The sequence below is a fragment of the Hydra viridissima genome, unplaced genomic scaffold (assembly GCF_058129835.1).
Source record: "Hydra viridissima isolate aposymbiotic clone 2 unplaced genomic scaffold, HvirCarnegie_v1 scaffold_5, whole genome shotgun sequence".
Lineage (NCBI taxonomy): Eukaryota > Metazoa > Cnidaria > Hydrozoa > Anthoathecata > Hydridae > Hydra > Hydra viridissima.
In genome coordinates this window covers 18,521,080-18,535,480 of record NW_028324304.1, presented here as the reverse complement: position 1 = coordinate 18,535,480, position 14,401 = coordinate 18,521,080, and the positions used below count along the sequence as shown (strand labels likewise).

Genomic DNA, 14,401 nt, shown 5'->3' with positions numbered 1-14,401 from the left:
ATCTTGCGATTGGTTGTTTAATAAGATTGTATATTCTTTCATGCGGGGTGGGGAGTGGGGGGAATTCGCTAATATGATCCCCTCGATCATACCTTTATCCTAAATATGCTTTGTATACTGTATAATTATAATTGTATTATAATTATAGTTTTATACATAACTTTATATAATTTTATAATTTTAGTAACTGCAATAATTGTGTAATTATTATTTTGTAAATATAAATAGTTGTAGAATCATTTTTAATAAGAAGTTGTTTTTTTATTTTTATTGTGGCTTCTTCGATTCTTTTCCGGTGAATCTTGATGAAAATAGAAAACTCTTTCACCAAGACACACTGTAAAACTTTACCGTGAAAATCACAATACTATACCGTTACCCATAAGTGCCGGTATTGTACCGTGATTATTTTACGGTAAAACACCGTTATTTTACGGTAGAATACCGTGATTATTCTGTAATGAAACAGCGTGAATTACGGTATAGTACCGTGATTAATTTACAGAAATGCCTCGCTCATTTGTTGTAAAGTTTATATTGTACAACATAAATCAAAATATATTTTTACTATTTTCGAAAATGCTTCGCCTGTTTCATTTTGTCTTATTTTTTCTTTAATTTCAATTGTATTTCAATTACATTTTTTTCAATTGTATTTTCAATTATAAATATCTATTAACATATATGTTTGTTTATATGCTAATGTCAACAAAAACACGTCATATTTTTAAAAATCTTTTCAGTTTTACATTACTAACATGTTATTAAATAGAAAAAGTTACTCAGATAAATTAAATGAATATAAATAAATTCAAATAAAACGAAAATTTAAAATCTCTTACATATCAATATGACGTTATATAAATAGTTATATTCGGTAAGTAGGAGTTTAAGAATGTATTAAATTCAAAAATAAAACAAAAGACATCATTGTAAAACTTTTGAAATTTACAAATAAATATAAATAACTACATAATAAATTGCTGTTTCAAAGTCATATTAAAAAGTTTAGCAACGTGGTAAATTCAAATATTATTAAATTTCGCAAACTTCTGCAGTATTGACAGCACAATTTTGCTTATTGCTTCTTTTGGATATGTTATATTGAAAATATAAAAACTCGCAAATAAACAACAAAATGACTTGATGAAATTGTTCATTCCATCAACTACAACAATGCAATCAATTACCAGCATGAATCGATTTGCTGTAAATAGCGAATTCCCTAAAAAAAGAATGCAAGTTGGCCTAACAAAAATCCATTTTAAATATATATAAATAAAAATGATCAAGCTCATACCTTTTTTTTAAAATTATTTTCAAAATCTTAAAACAAAAATCTTAGAACTTGTAATTCAACATACCATAAACACATAGATGAGGAGAATTTGATATTGGCACCAATTCTGTTTGATCCATTGTCTCCTAAACATACTTTTCTTACTACCAAATATCTTTTAGTAACTACATTGCATATTATTATAAAATGAGTGAAACACAATTAATGGCTTGAAAATATGTATTGGATATATTTTAAATTAATGATTACTATCTTTAACTTACATCCACAAACATAAAGAGTGCGTCAAGTTTTTCATTAAACAAACTAATCAAAGCCATTACAAGACCGGGAGCCACAGGTAAATCTGACAAAGTTTCATGTTTTGCTTTATCTAAACTTATTAACACCTTCTTTACTTTGAGGTCTGCTATTCCACAACTATGCAAAAATAAATATAACTTTTCATCATATAATGCTTTCATCAAAAGTTCACCAGCATTCACTCTACCCATCAAAACATCAAAGTGATGTAGCAAACCATCAACCTAAATAGAAAAAACAAATTTATATATATATATATATATATATATATATATATATATATATATATATATATATATATATATATATATATATATATATATATATATATATATATCAAAACTAAATAAAATAAACTTCTACAAAAATCTTATTAAATACTATTAAAAAAATCTCTATTTAGCAGTAATATAGATTAATACATACTGGTTAATAATATAAGTTATATTATTTTTAAATAAAATGAATTTAATTTACTGTAAATAAATTGGGGAATTTTATCAACAAATCATTCAATAACATCTTTTCATTTATTTCAGTTCGTTGCAAATAGTATTCGAGTTCTTCAGGACTGTTTGAAACACTGAGAACTGGTTCTCGGTTCAAGCAACCATAACTATCAGTTTTTCTTTTTATAACATCTACTGATAATTGTTCCTTTTGGGATTCCATATTTTAAACACTCAGTAATGGTGGAACACGGTTTGGCCGCTGCAGATAGTCATAACGGTTTACTAGTTGTAACGTTAAGCTGTCATGACCGCTACCAATCACTGTAGTACCATATTCATCTTTAAACGATTTAGGATATTTGGCAACCATTGAAGATGCAATTACATCTAAATGTTTTTTTAATGGCTTTGGGCAAACAGCAAGGACATCATTCATAATAATCCTTATAATTGCACACCGATGTGCTGTTAAAGGTCTTTCTCCAGCTGCTAATATATCTTGTACCTCTTTAGACATTTTGGCCCAAGGTAAAACAAATGTCAAATACCAATCAGCAGCACTTACATGTTTAATCTTCATTACTAGACAAAATTGACACAATATTTAAAATAGAGCAATTAAATATATAAAGAACACTAAATATTTTTTCAATTACTATGTTTTATTAACAACTTTTTTTAATAACTTACTTGAATTAGTTGAGTTATTTTTCACTTCAACTGTGGGCACCATTTGCATGCTGAATTGTGTGGCCACAATAAAATCTACAGAGTTTTGGGATTGTTCTGCATAAAATTTTATCAATATTATAAATAAAAATATATAAATGTATATGATAATAAAAATCATATTTATTTTGAGTATCATAAATCGTTTTTACCAGAGCTTTCCTTTGCCCAAGATTCAAGGAGTTTGCGTTGTTGGATGGGTTTTAGCAAAACCAAATCATCAACTTTAACCAGGTAGAGATCTGTTTCATTTTCAACACCTATTTCCCATAAATTTTTCACAACCTGGTTTAAAACACATCCGACAATATTTGGCAATGTTCTTAAAATATTACTTTTAATAACCTCCATTATCTAAAAAAATAGATCATATATAACATGTGTATATATCAAGAGTATCATAATAAAAGTCGAATTATATTGTAAGTAAATTTTACAGAGTTTGATGTGGTTATTAAATTTAAAAGATTACAACTAACTAAATTTAAAAAACATATTTATATAGTATTCACAAAATGTAGTATTCAAAAAAAAAATTAAATTAAAAATATATATATAAAATATTAAAAATTATACTTGCTTCCATTTTAAATTATACAAAGCAAAAAAACAAAATATTAAAAAATTTAACAAAATTCTTAGTAAGGCATTATACATATAATTATGCAGCAAAATTCTTAAAAAAGAAAGTTTTCTTAAAACGTTTTTATAATACTCTCTACTATTGTTTTTGATTGGTTCTTATGACTGGTTCTTTAAATAATATTTCTGAAAAAAACTGCACACATTTACTGCATAAATACTATAAATAAAATAGTTTACAAACAAAATCTTTTATCATGATATTGCCAAATAAAATATATAACTTTTAAAAATCATTTATGTAAACCTGTAGTTATTCGATGAGCATGACACAGAGTGCTTTAAGGAAATAAAAGAGCGATTGCAGTGCTTGTAAGATGGTAGTGGAAGGTAGTCTATGAAAGAAGCAATCATTATACATCGAATCTCATTATTTTCTCCACAGACCTCATACATACCAAGCTCATGCACAAATTGTGTGTTCTGCTCATTAATAAGAGCATACTCAATTCCATGTGTATCAAAAAAAAGAAACAAAATTCTTGCAAAAATAGGAAGTTCGTGATCCTTTGTAAAGTCAAAGATCAAGAATAAATCTTTTTTGTAACGGGTACCTTGATAGACAATATGGGTAGAAAATGTATCTGGCAGTTGTCCACATGTAGTTATAATTGCCTCAGAAATTGTAGAACTAAAATTTGTGACATTGAATGAAAATGAATTGACCGCATAAATTTTTGAACTTGGTATGCTTGAATTATTGTATGATTGCAACAACTGGTGTGTCTCTGTCAAGGTTTTACATACATGCTTGTAATTGTTAAAATTTCTGGCACATTTTTTAAAGTAAGAATGCTTTTGTTCAAACCTCAAAGTGAAAACTCGCATTAGAGGCCCGTAACGTAAAATTAGCTGTGGATAGTGGGACAAATAATGATGTTTTGGTAATAGTTTTGAAGAAGAGAATAATTCTCTACAAAAAGACAAATAACCATTTATTAAAACCTGCAGATAAGCAATATGTTGAATGCCAATTTTAGGTGAACATATAATCTCAACAATTTCTTTCAGTCTTAAATACAATAACCGCACAGGATCTTCAAAATCTGTAATGTAAATTCCTGTATAAAGGGGAAACTGTGATAATAGCTGATCGTTATAAAACTTTATTATTACGTTTATAAAATTCTTGTCATTAAAGTTAATTGATGTAAGTTGTTAGTCAAGTCATACGCTATTTTTGTACATAATTACGCTCTCGAGAATTTTTTGTTTCTGTATAAAAGTTGTAAGAGAATTGAATAAAAACAGTAGAAAATAAAAGTAAACAAAGTTGTCGTATTAACAAGCTATTTCGGTAGTATGGCATCCATGGCAAAAATGATTGGAAAATTTGATGGATCTGGAGATGTTGTAGTGTGGTTGAAAAAGATCAAACTGGTGGGAGAGCTGCAAAAATTGGGCGATCTTTCTTTGATCATTCCGTTGTTTCTTGAAGGCAGTGCGTTCGCATTATATGAGCAACTTGGGGAGAGCCAAAAAACTTCCGCTAAGGACATTGAAAAACCCCTACTAGATGCATTCGCAGTTGATGGTTTCCAAGCTTACGAGCAGTTCAGAGATCGGAGATGGATTGACGGTGAATCTGTCGATGTGTATTTGGCCAGCTTGCGTCAACTTATGAATTTGGCCAATATTGAAAGCGAAGAATTATTGCTAAGAGCGTTCATAACTGGATTGCCGGGTGAAATTTCAAAGCAGCTACGAGCACAAGTGAAAATATTTGGGATCAGTTTACAGGATGCATTAAACCATGCAAGAGTACTCATGACAGAAAAAACAAAAGAAGAGTATGTTTCAACAACCATCTCTGAGTTCCATAAAAATGTCTAAATCTTCAAAATCACTTTCGTCGCTGTCGATCTCTTCACTGATAATAGTTTCTCTTGAAGCGTTTGAAACATTTGAGGCAGGAGCTATTCTCACATCTCGCACATGTCTTGGTACACCATCAATTTCAATATTTGTGTTTGTGAGTATGTCAGTTACAGTACCAATTTTCCAAACTGAAGTGCACTTTGCATCAGCAGGGCGAACGTAAACTTTTTCTCCAATTCTATAAGTTTCCATAACTCGTTGTGATCTTTCCTGAGTTTTAGTGTTTTTCTCCTCTTGAATTGGAAGACGCCAGACGTACATATTTTTCTGAGAAGCAGGTGCAGATTTCTCATTTGTTCCCACCGTTGGTGTTGCATTGTACCAAAATACCGCTAGTAACGGACATATTTGTGCCCACCATCAATTTCAATATTTGTGTTTGTGAGTATGTCAGTTACAGTACCAATTTTCCAAACTGGAGTGCACTTGTACAATGGAAAAATTGAATTTGGTTTTGTTTCAATTTATACAGAGAAACAAAGTGTTGGTATAAATGACAAGGATTTTGATGCTTACTTTGATGGTACAAAGTGGACTAACTATAAAGGGTCGCCATATTTAACAATGAGATGGATTTATGGGTGAAAAATGGCTGGTTGAAACCATGCAACAAAGAAGAAAAAAGTACAGAAGGGATTGTCCCGTTAATGGCTGTTGAGCAGGAAAATAAAGGAAAGGTACGACCTGTTCTGGATTTTCGCGAATTGAATCAGTACGTTAATTCGCATAATGCCACAAGTGATGCATGTGATGAAAAAGTTAGAAAATGGAGAACTCTTGGTGACAAATTTGCAACACTTGATCTTAGATGCGCCTATATGCAAGTACACATCGATCCGAGTTTATGGGAGCATCAGAGGGTAATCTACAAAGAAGAAAAATACTATCTTACACGTCTTGGTTTTGGGTTAAATTCTGCTCCAAAAATAATGTCTTCAATCTTAGGCAGCGTGTTGAATCTAGATGCAGGTATTCGTGAAGCAACTGACCACTACATTGACGATATAATTGTTAATTTGGAAAAAATATCAGTTGAAAAGGTCGTAAATCATTTGGCGCGTTATGGATTGGTAACCAAAGAGCCAGAGCAATGCGATACTGCACGAGTGTTGGGTTTGCAACTATTTAGAAATGAAAAAAAGGAGCTTTGTTGGAAAAGAGGAAACACCATTCCAAAGTCACAAGATATTAAATCTGAAAAAGTAACACGACGGAAACTTTTTTCGATATGTGGACACTTATTAGGTCACTATCCTGTTGGAGGTTGGCTCAGAATTGCCTGCAGTTTTATAAAACGACATAGTCAAGGAGATGCTTGGGATGATCTAATCGGAGATCAAGCTCAGTCATGGTTGATTGAAATATTGCGCCGATTGGAAGTTAGTGATTCTGTGAGAGGAAAATGGAATGCTGAAGGAATTCAAAATGAAGCGACATTGTGGTGTGATGCAAGCAGCATGGCAATGGGGGTTGCTATAGAATACAATGGCGTAATAATTGAGGATGCAGCCTGGCTTCGAAGTATAAATGATGTCATGCATATTAATATTGCTGAATTAGATGCTGTGGTGCGTGGGATAAACCTAGCTGCTAAGTGGCATATAAAGAATTTGTCAGTATTCACTGATTCAGTAACAGTTCATAGATGGTTAAAAAGTATGCTGACTGAAAGTCATAGGGTTCGATCAAATGGATTATCAGAAATGCTTATTAAAAGGAGACTTTCTCTATTGCAAGACTTAATAAAAGAATATAATATAAACATCACATTGAAATGGGTTCCATCCTCCAAAAACAAAGCTGACGTGTTGACAAGAGTTCCAAAAGTTTGGATAAATGAACTTTCACAAAGAAATACTAAAGAACTAGCTGGGGTAAGTATTGCTGAAGAAATTCGTAATTGTCACTCAAAGCATCATTTTGGCGTTAATCGGACAATGTTTACAGTGCAACGAAGACTTCCGCACGTATTAAGAAAAGACGTTGAAGAATGTGTTCGCAATTGTTGCCAATGTAATTAAATTGATCCAGCACCAGTAAAATGGGAAAATGGAGTGCTAGATGTACCAGACACATGGTATAGAATTGCTTGTGACGTGACTCACTATAAAGGGTCGCCATATTTAACAATGATTGACTGTGGACCAAGTCGGTTTGCAGTTTGAAGAAAGTTGCCGTGCGAAGATACCAAAAGTGTAGTAAGTCAATTGGAATCCGTATTTAGGGAGCATGGCCCACCGCAAGAACTGTTGATGGATAATGGAGCGGTGTTTAAATCCAAGGAATTTTCAAACATATGTGAAAAATGGTGTGTAAAAAAGAAGTATAGATGTGCATATAGACCTTCAGGGAATGGGATAGTGGAGCGTAACCACCGCACAGTAAAACGAACAGCTGCGAGGGCACAAATATGTCCGTTACTAGCGGTATTTTGGTACAATGCAACACCAACGGTGGGAACAAATGAGAAATCTGCACCTGCTTCTCAGAAAAATATGTACGTCTGGCGTCTTCCAATTCAAGAGGAGAAAAACACTAAAACTCAGGAAAGATCACAACGAGTTATGGAAACTTATAGAATTGGAGAAAAAGTTTACGTTCGCCCTGCTGATGCAAAGTGCACTTCAGTTTGGAAAATTGGTACTGTAACTGACATACTCACAAACACAAATATTGAAATTGATGGTGTACCAAGACATGTGCGAGATGTGAGAATAGCTCCTGCCTCAAATGTTTCAAACGCTTCAAGAGAAACTATTATCAGTGAAGAGATCGACAGCGACGAAAGTGATTTTGAAGATTTAGACATTTTTGCTGCACGAGAGGAAGAAACCGAAGAAACAGTTGTTGACGCTGAGGAGGAAGCTGGTGGCAGAGAAATCGTCGATAATTTATTACCAGCGATAAGACGATCAACCAGAGAAAGGAGAAAACCGACATATTTAAACGACTATGTTACTTAAGAACTTTAGTTCTTGGGGTGATGTGATAATAGCTGATCGTTATAAAACTTTATTATTACGTTTATAAAATTCTTGTCATTAAAGTTAATTGATGTAAGTTGTTAGTCAAGTCATACGCTATTTTTGTACATAATTACGCTCTCGAGAATTTTTTGTTTCTGTATAAAAGTTGTAAGAGAATTGAATAAAAACAGTAGAAAATAAAAGTAAACAAAGTTGTCGTATTAACAGAAACAAACGCAAAAACATCCAGTTTTGAACTGCATGACCACTTAACTTTTCAGTACTCGAAGTTTTATTCATCTCACAAGGTTTATCCAAGGCATCTCCTTCAAAATATTTCTGCATGTTAATTCTTCTGTTGATGTTGTTAAATGAAAACCATCGCTTACTAACAAAATATTTAACAAATAGATACATATCTTGTGAAGCAACGCCTTCGAAGATATCATGAGCTAAGCATGGTGGCAAACCTGTAGACACATGAAATCCACATAAACCATTAAATGGTGAATTAAATTTTATTCCATCAAAATTGTTACCATTATTCTGAGCTAATTGAAGCAGGCTATTATTGTAGCTTAATTCTGTTCGATCTAGTCCACAGAATTGAGGGTTAAAATCAAACTCTGCACGTGTTGCTAAACAGTATCGACAAAAGTGTGAAACTGTGCTAAAATTTTCACAAAAGCCTCCTATAGAATGTGATCCTAAATTATCCCCTAGTATGCATAGAAGTTTTGTTTTTACAGATAAACTTTCAGAAACAGAAACAGAACCAGATATTTCTGCCAATTCAGAAAATATTGGTGCAAATACTTTGCTGAGGCCAAAGTACTTTAAATCTGCATCTTTACACATAAGTACCAGCTGTAGCTGCTCCGATGCATATCTCTTGTGTGATGGAATATTAGCTAATGTTAAGTAAACTGCAAGTATTTTATGTTTTTTTCTTCCTGATCCAATTGGGTTGACAATTTCAAAAGAATCTTGATATAGAATAAGATATAAAATTTTATCATCAGACTTTGCAATATCTTGAATTAGGGATCCACTCAGTAAGTCTGAATATATACCAAAATTTTCCTCATGTTTAAGCCAAAACCCAGGTTCATTGCTGTGTTTATTGTACATCATTTTTAACAAGTCCTTTATTGGAACATGATAAACAGTTCTAAATTTATTGGCATCAAAACCTAAAGTAAATTCTATTGGAGATATGTAACTCATGTGTTTATGAAAATAAGCTTTCCTTTTTTTATTAGTACTTAAAGCGTACAAACTGTTTTTCTTTATTTGTTCTGACTTAGAAAATTCAGTTAAAACATTTTCACAGATATCGCTGCTTTGATTCGAGATTGCAGAAGTCAGACTTTGAACAGAGAATTGAGTACTCGAATTATTAACTACCATAAGTTCATCAAAAATAGATTGAACACAAGAAGCTGGAAATATATTTTTTACTTGCAATTTTAAAAAAAAGAGAGCTCGATCCTTCAAATATTTTTCAGAAGAAATATAATCAATACAATCATAAAACTCTTCATTTTCTTAGTGTTCTAAAGATCCACATGAAATGCTTTCTTGTTCAAGGGTGTTAACATCTTTATTGTTGTTTAAATTAGAAATTTAAGCTAACAACACACAGTGGCATGATAAAACTTGAATCCCATTGCTTGTGTCGCCTTGTTATATGAGATGCAAATGAATTTCGATTAGTGTAAGAACTTTTGCAATTTATGTAAGGACAATGAACGCGGTCAAGTGAATCAAGATGCAATTTAAGATGTAAGATAAACTGAGATAGTCCAGCACATATTTTTTTACATAGTGCAATATCACATTTAAAACTTTGGAAAATGTTATTTATTTCTGTTGTTGGTTTATTTTCGATAATACTTTTATTATGTTCTTTTCTTATATGCAATTTGAAAGTTGAATACATTTTGAAAATAATTCTGCAATTTTGAATGCAACAAGGAAATTGAATATTAGCTAAATTGCGATGGCTTTGATAATGATATATATAATTATGTATATATATATATATACATAATTATATATACAAAATATATATACATATAATGCAATAATTATTAGGATTTATAATATTTATAAGATTAAAAGGATATAATGTATGATATAAAACACAACTAGATAACCTAGCTGTGATCTTCAGGGTGAAGTCTTCAGCCTGAAGATACCATGGACTTCAGCTATGTCTTAGTAAGATATAGCTGAAGTTAATGATATCTTCAGGTGTTTGATATCAACGTGTTTGATATCAAACACGTTTTATATACTCAATCTTTAATCTTATATTTGATGTCAAACACGTTGATATCATATAACTTATATGATATCAACGTGTTTGACATCAAATATAAGATTAAAGATTGAGTATATAAAACGTGTTTGATATCAAGCACGTTGATATCAAACACCTGAAGATATCATTAACTTCAGCTATATCTTACTTATATTACTTATATTATAAGTTATATCATAAAATTAAGTGCAAAAAGAAATGACATTGTAACAAATAATATTATTTTGTAAATTATAGGATGAATTATTTAGACATATACAAATATTTCAAATAGAGATTATTCAAAAATCATTGCTAAGACTAAATATAAAAAAAAAACATGGCAACCCAATTTACTTGATTTGTCTAAAAATTTAACGGTAATATACCGTGAAGTAGCTACCGCAAAATGCATTCACGGTGAAATACCGTGTTATTCACGATATAGTACCGTGAATTTCACGGTAAAGTTTTACAGTGCATTACAATTTTAGAATGCAGGTATCAGGGTTACTGGGACCATAAAACGGTGCAACGTTTACGTAATTTAAAATGAGAATATCACGAAAAAAAACATTTAAAGTTTTTTTCAGTGTGCTTAGCATTTTACTGAGATTTTTTTCAATAAGTTTTTATTTTATTAATGTTATGTTATTAATTTTTATTTTATTAATGTAATTTTTCTCAACAGTTTTTTACATAAACTTACACTATGATATTTTATACGACTTTGCAGGATATCAAAGAAGATTATTTCGTTGGGCTTGAGTCAGTACAATCTATTCATAGAATACACGAAACAATCACGAAAAATTGACTAAAAAGAAAAAGCTGTGCTATTATAAATTAATTTCCAATTAGATAAATTTCTGAATTTTGAAATTGGCATGAATTTCTAGTTTTGAATATTCAAGATTTTTTTTTATTATTATTATGCCATCGAATTTAAGTTTAAACAAATTATTTAGAAAAAAGTCTAAAAGATAAAGCGTATTTTAAAAGTAATCATTACTTACTAAAATCAATAACTTATTTCTCCCAGCTTTTAAAATCGGAGATGGTACAAAATAATTCTTACCTCACGATTTGATTCTTTTTCTCACATTGGCAACAAGTCCATTTTACATTTTTAATAATAAATACCAAGAGCTTTCCATCAGCATTCTCCATTACGTCATTATTGTAATTTGAGACTATAGAAGTAAAAGTTCAGTATTATACAGGTTTCCCAACGTTTAAGATTTTAATGTTTATTCAGAAAAATTGCTCTTTGATGAGTTTAATAGCTCTTTATGAATTCTGGAACCCTTGTCAATACAAGCTTTATGAATACTAGAACCCTTATCAATACAAGACATCGATAGTGCTTGCAAGTAATTCTGACTTTTTTATTCTCCAAATTGTTTTGATACAGGTTTAGACTTGTCTGTCTTGAAAACAAACTTACAAGCACGCCATTGCTTGGAGCAAAAATTCAAATATGTGAATACGATGTAGAAAAATTCAATTTCTCGTTTGTGAATTTCTTAATTTCTTAGGAAAATTATAACGGTAGAGAACACAGGCCAGTTACAAAAGATTTTTTTTAACATTTTTGCTTGAATCTTACGCTTTTGGGTGTGCTAAGTCCATAAAAAACAGTATTAAAGTCGAATTACCATTTTTTCATCGGAATATGAAAAACTATTGGGTTTTTTTTCTAAAAGCCGTGCATTTAACATACTAAAATATCTAGTAAATTTGAATGAAATAAGGTTGAGAGTGGTGGTACAGCGCACTTTCAAAACTGTTCTTTGTTTTTCGCCTAGTTCATCTTAGTCGCTTACAGTTGTTTGTTTTCTTTCAACTAACTTAACCTCAGCTTTTCAGTTCTTCTTAGTCGCTTAACCTCAGCTTTCAGCTTTTTCTCAATATGCCCTAAGTATGGCTGTAAAAACCTTCTTTATAATTTTTGTTAGATAAGAGGTGAGTTTTTTTGTTAAAGAAACATTGATTGTTAGTTTAAATAAAATCTGTAATTAAACAAAAGTTTAAGCTATCAGCTGAGTTTTTTTGTTTTGTTTTGTTTTGTTTTTTAAATGCCCATTTTTAAATACAATCAAGGTCATATTTTGAGAGAACTGTGGGTGATACAAAAATACTGCCGCCAAATACGGTTTCAGTAAAAATACTGAGGACTAAGCTGTATTTCGTTAAAAAAGCTAAACTACATTTTTTTGTTGGTCTGTGGAATTAATGTTGCTTTGATTGCAGTTGGTGAAAAAAACGTCAAAAGCGAGTATTGGCAAGACTGTTCTAATCTTTTGCGGGCAGCGAAAGAAAACTTTAAATGTACTGTTGCATTTAAGCAGCATAAGATCTTTAAATAAAAGTATGTGACTCTACTTTTTAAAAAATTTCGTTTTACTGTCCAATAATCCTCATCAATCATCAGTTGTTTTTTTTGTCGGAGCACAAAAACTTCTGATAAGCTTAGTCCTAATTTCAGACACCTTTGTTAAAAATGCACGGAATCTTTAAATAACTTTATCTTTTAGAAAAACAATCAGATAAAAAAAACGGACAACCTTTTTTTTTGGATTTTATTTTAGATTTTATTTTATTTTTATTTAAAAAAATAAATTAAAACTGACATTAGACAAAATGAATAAGCGTCAAGTTATAAGAGATGAGAGCTGAAGTACCATCACCAGACTGATGAAGAATTTTCATACAAGTTTTTTTACTATTTAATTGAATAAAGTAGCCATATTGACGAAACTCCAAGCAATACTGAAGTTTCCTTGTTTTTTGTTTATTAGTCTGGAAAATTTACGAAGGTGTCACGTAAATTGAAATCAAAATGATATTATATTGAGTGTAAAAACAGTCTCATTTTCAATTTAGAAGTACTTTAGGGAACCGAAAGACATTTATATTATTCTAGTAATAAACACTCCTCGCCAACACTGGCAATAAAAAGTTACGCGACAGAATAATCTTTCTTTTTTTTTTTTTTTTTTCTTTTCTCAAAAACTTATTATACTTTCACTGATAATTCTAATTTCTATTCATAATTTTAGATTTGCGAGAATTCTAAAACTGCTTTTCATTTCTCTAAACGACTTACGTACCATTACGTCATTGTTTTATTATTAAAAGATGCCGACACTGGAAAAAACAATTTCTGCCCGGAAAAACTTTTGGTTGGAATAGTTCCAAAAAAGATAATGCTTTGTTTTAAATTTTGATTTTTAAACCTTTCATGCACCAATTATTTTTCCATAACTAACATAACCCATAAAAAATCATCTACTAAACGACAGCGGTACTATGAAATGTTAAAGTAGACTTTTTCTACAGCCTTTTTCAACTCTCATTTTTAAAATAGTATTCTTTTCAATCGGTTAGAATGCACCATTTGAATTGGGGGAAGCTTAGTTTAATTTGTTGTTATAAAACAACCCAGCGCATGAAAGGGTTAAACTAGGTTTAAACTTTATTTGCGCCGTTTCATTAATATTTTAACAACCGTTGAATTTGTTCTTAATTTAGACCTTTTAGCTGTGTTCAGTTACAGGATCTTTTAAATATTTTAATGCCCCCCCCCCCCCCTTTTAACAACATTACAGTTTAGTAAAAGCATTATAAAACCTTTGCCGAAATTCTACGGAACCACCACTCAGATTAATTATTTTATATTGCACGAGGTAGCTCATAATGTGCTGGTAGTTAGTTAACGACAAACAATTACCCTTCATCAACCCTTATATGTCTATATTTTTTAACGCATTAGAGTGGTTTTGTTTTGAAACACTTCAAACTTGTGTTCATAGAATTACGCACG

At 30.8% G+C, this 14,401-nt stretch overlaps 3 protein-coding genes across 5 annotated transcripts; 1 reads left to right on the top strand and 2 right to left on the bottom strand.

Annotated features, from left to right (window-relative positions):
* Window positions 1-724: 724 nt before the first annotated feature.
* Window positions 725-3,144, bottom strand: LOC149889135 (uncharacterized). Of its 3 annotated transcripts, none has more exons than XM_090087746.1 (6): window positions 2,937-3,144; window positions 2,746-2,841; window positions 2,081-2,637; window positions 1,564-1,827; window positions 1,365-1,425; window positions 725-1,225 (listed from the first exon to the last, which is right to left on the bottom strand). In XM_090087746.1, exons 3-6 carry the CDS (start codon window positions 2,273-2,275, stop codon window positions 1,026-1,028), a joined length of 720 nt encoding a protein of 239 aa, XP_089943872.1. In that variant the 5' UTR covers window positions 2,276-2,637; window positions 2,746-2,841; window positions 2,937-3,144; the 3' UTR covers window positions 725-1,025. The 3 variants fall into 3 exon arrangements, with proteins under 3 accessions (XP_089943872.1, XP_089943873.1, XP_089943874.1); XM_090087747.1 differs by having other exon boundaries at window positions 2,746-2,820; XM_090087748.1 differs by lacking the exons at window positions 725-1,225; window positions 1,365-1,425; window positions 1,564-1,827 and having other exon boundaries at window positions 1,972-2,637.
* Window positions 3,145-5,873: 2,729 nt separating this feature from the next.
* On the top strand, window positions 5,874-7,325 carry LOC149889134 (uncharacterized). Its single transcript, XM_090089190.1, has one exon. It carries the CDS (start codon window positions 5,874-5,876, stop codon window positions 7,323-7,325), a length of 1,452 nt encoding a protein of 483 aa, XP_089945316.1.
* A 1,059-nt stretch (window positions 7,326-8,384) lies between these two features.
* Window positions 8,385-10,212, bottom strand: LOC149889133 (uncharacterized). The gene is made up of 3 exons (XM_090089188.1): window positions 9,930-10,212; window positions 8,507-9,712; window positions 8,385-8,425 (listed from the first exon to the last, which is right to left on the bottom strand). The coding sequence occupies exons 1-3, from the start codon at window positions 10,210-10,212 to the stop codon at window positions 8,385-8,387; spliced, it is 1,530 nt and encodes a 509-aa protein (XP_089945314.1).
* Window positions 10,213-14,401: the final 4,189 nt, after the last annotated feature.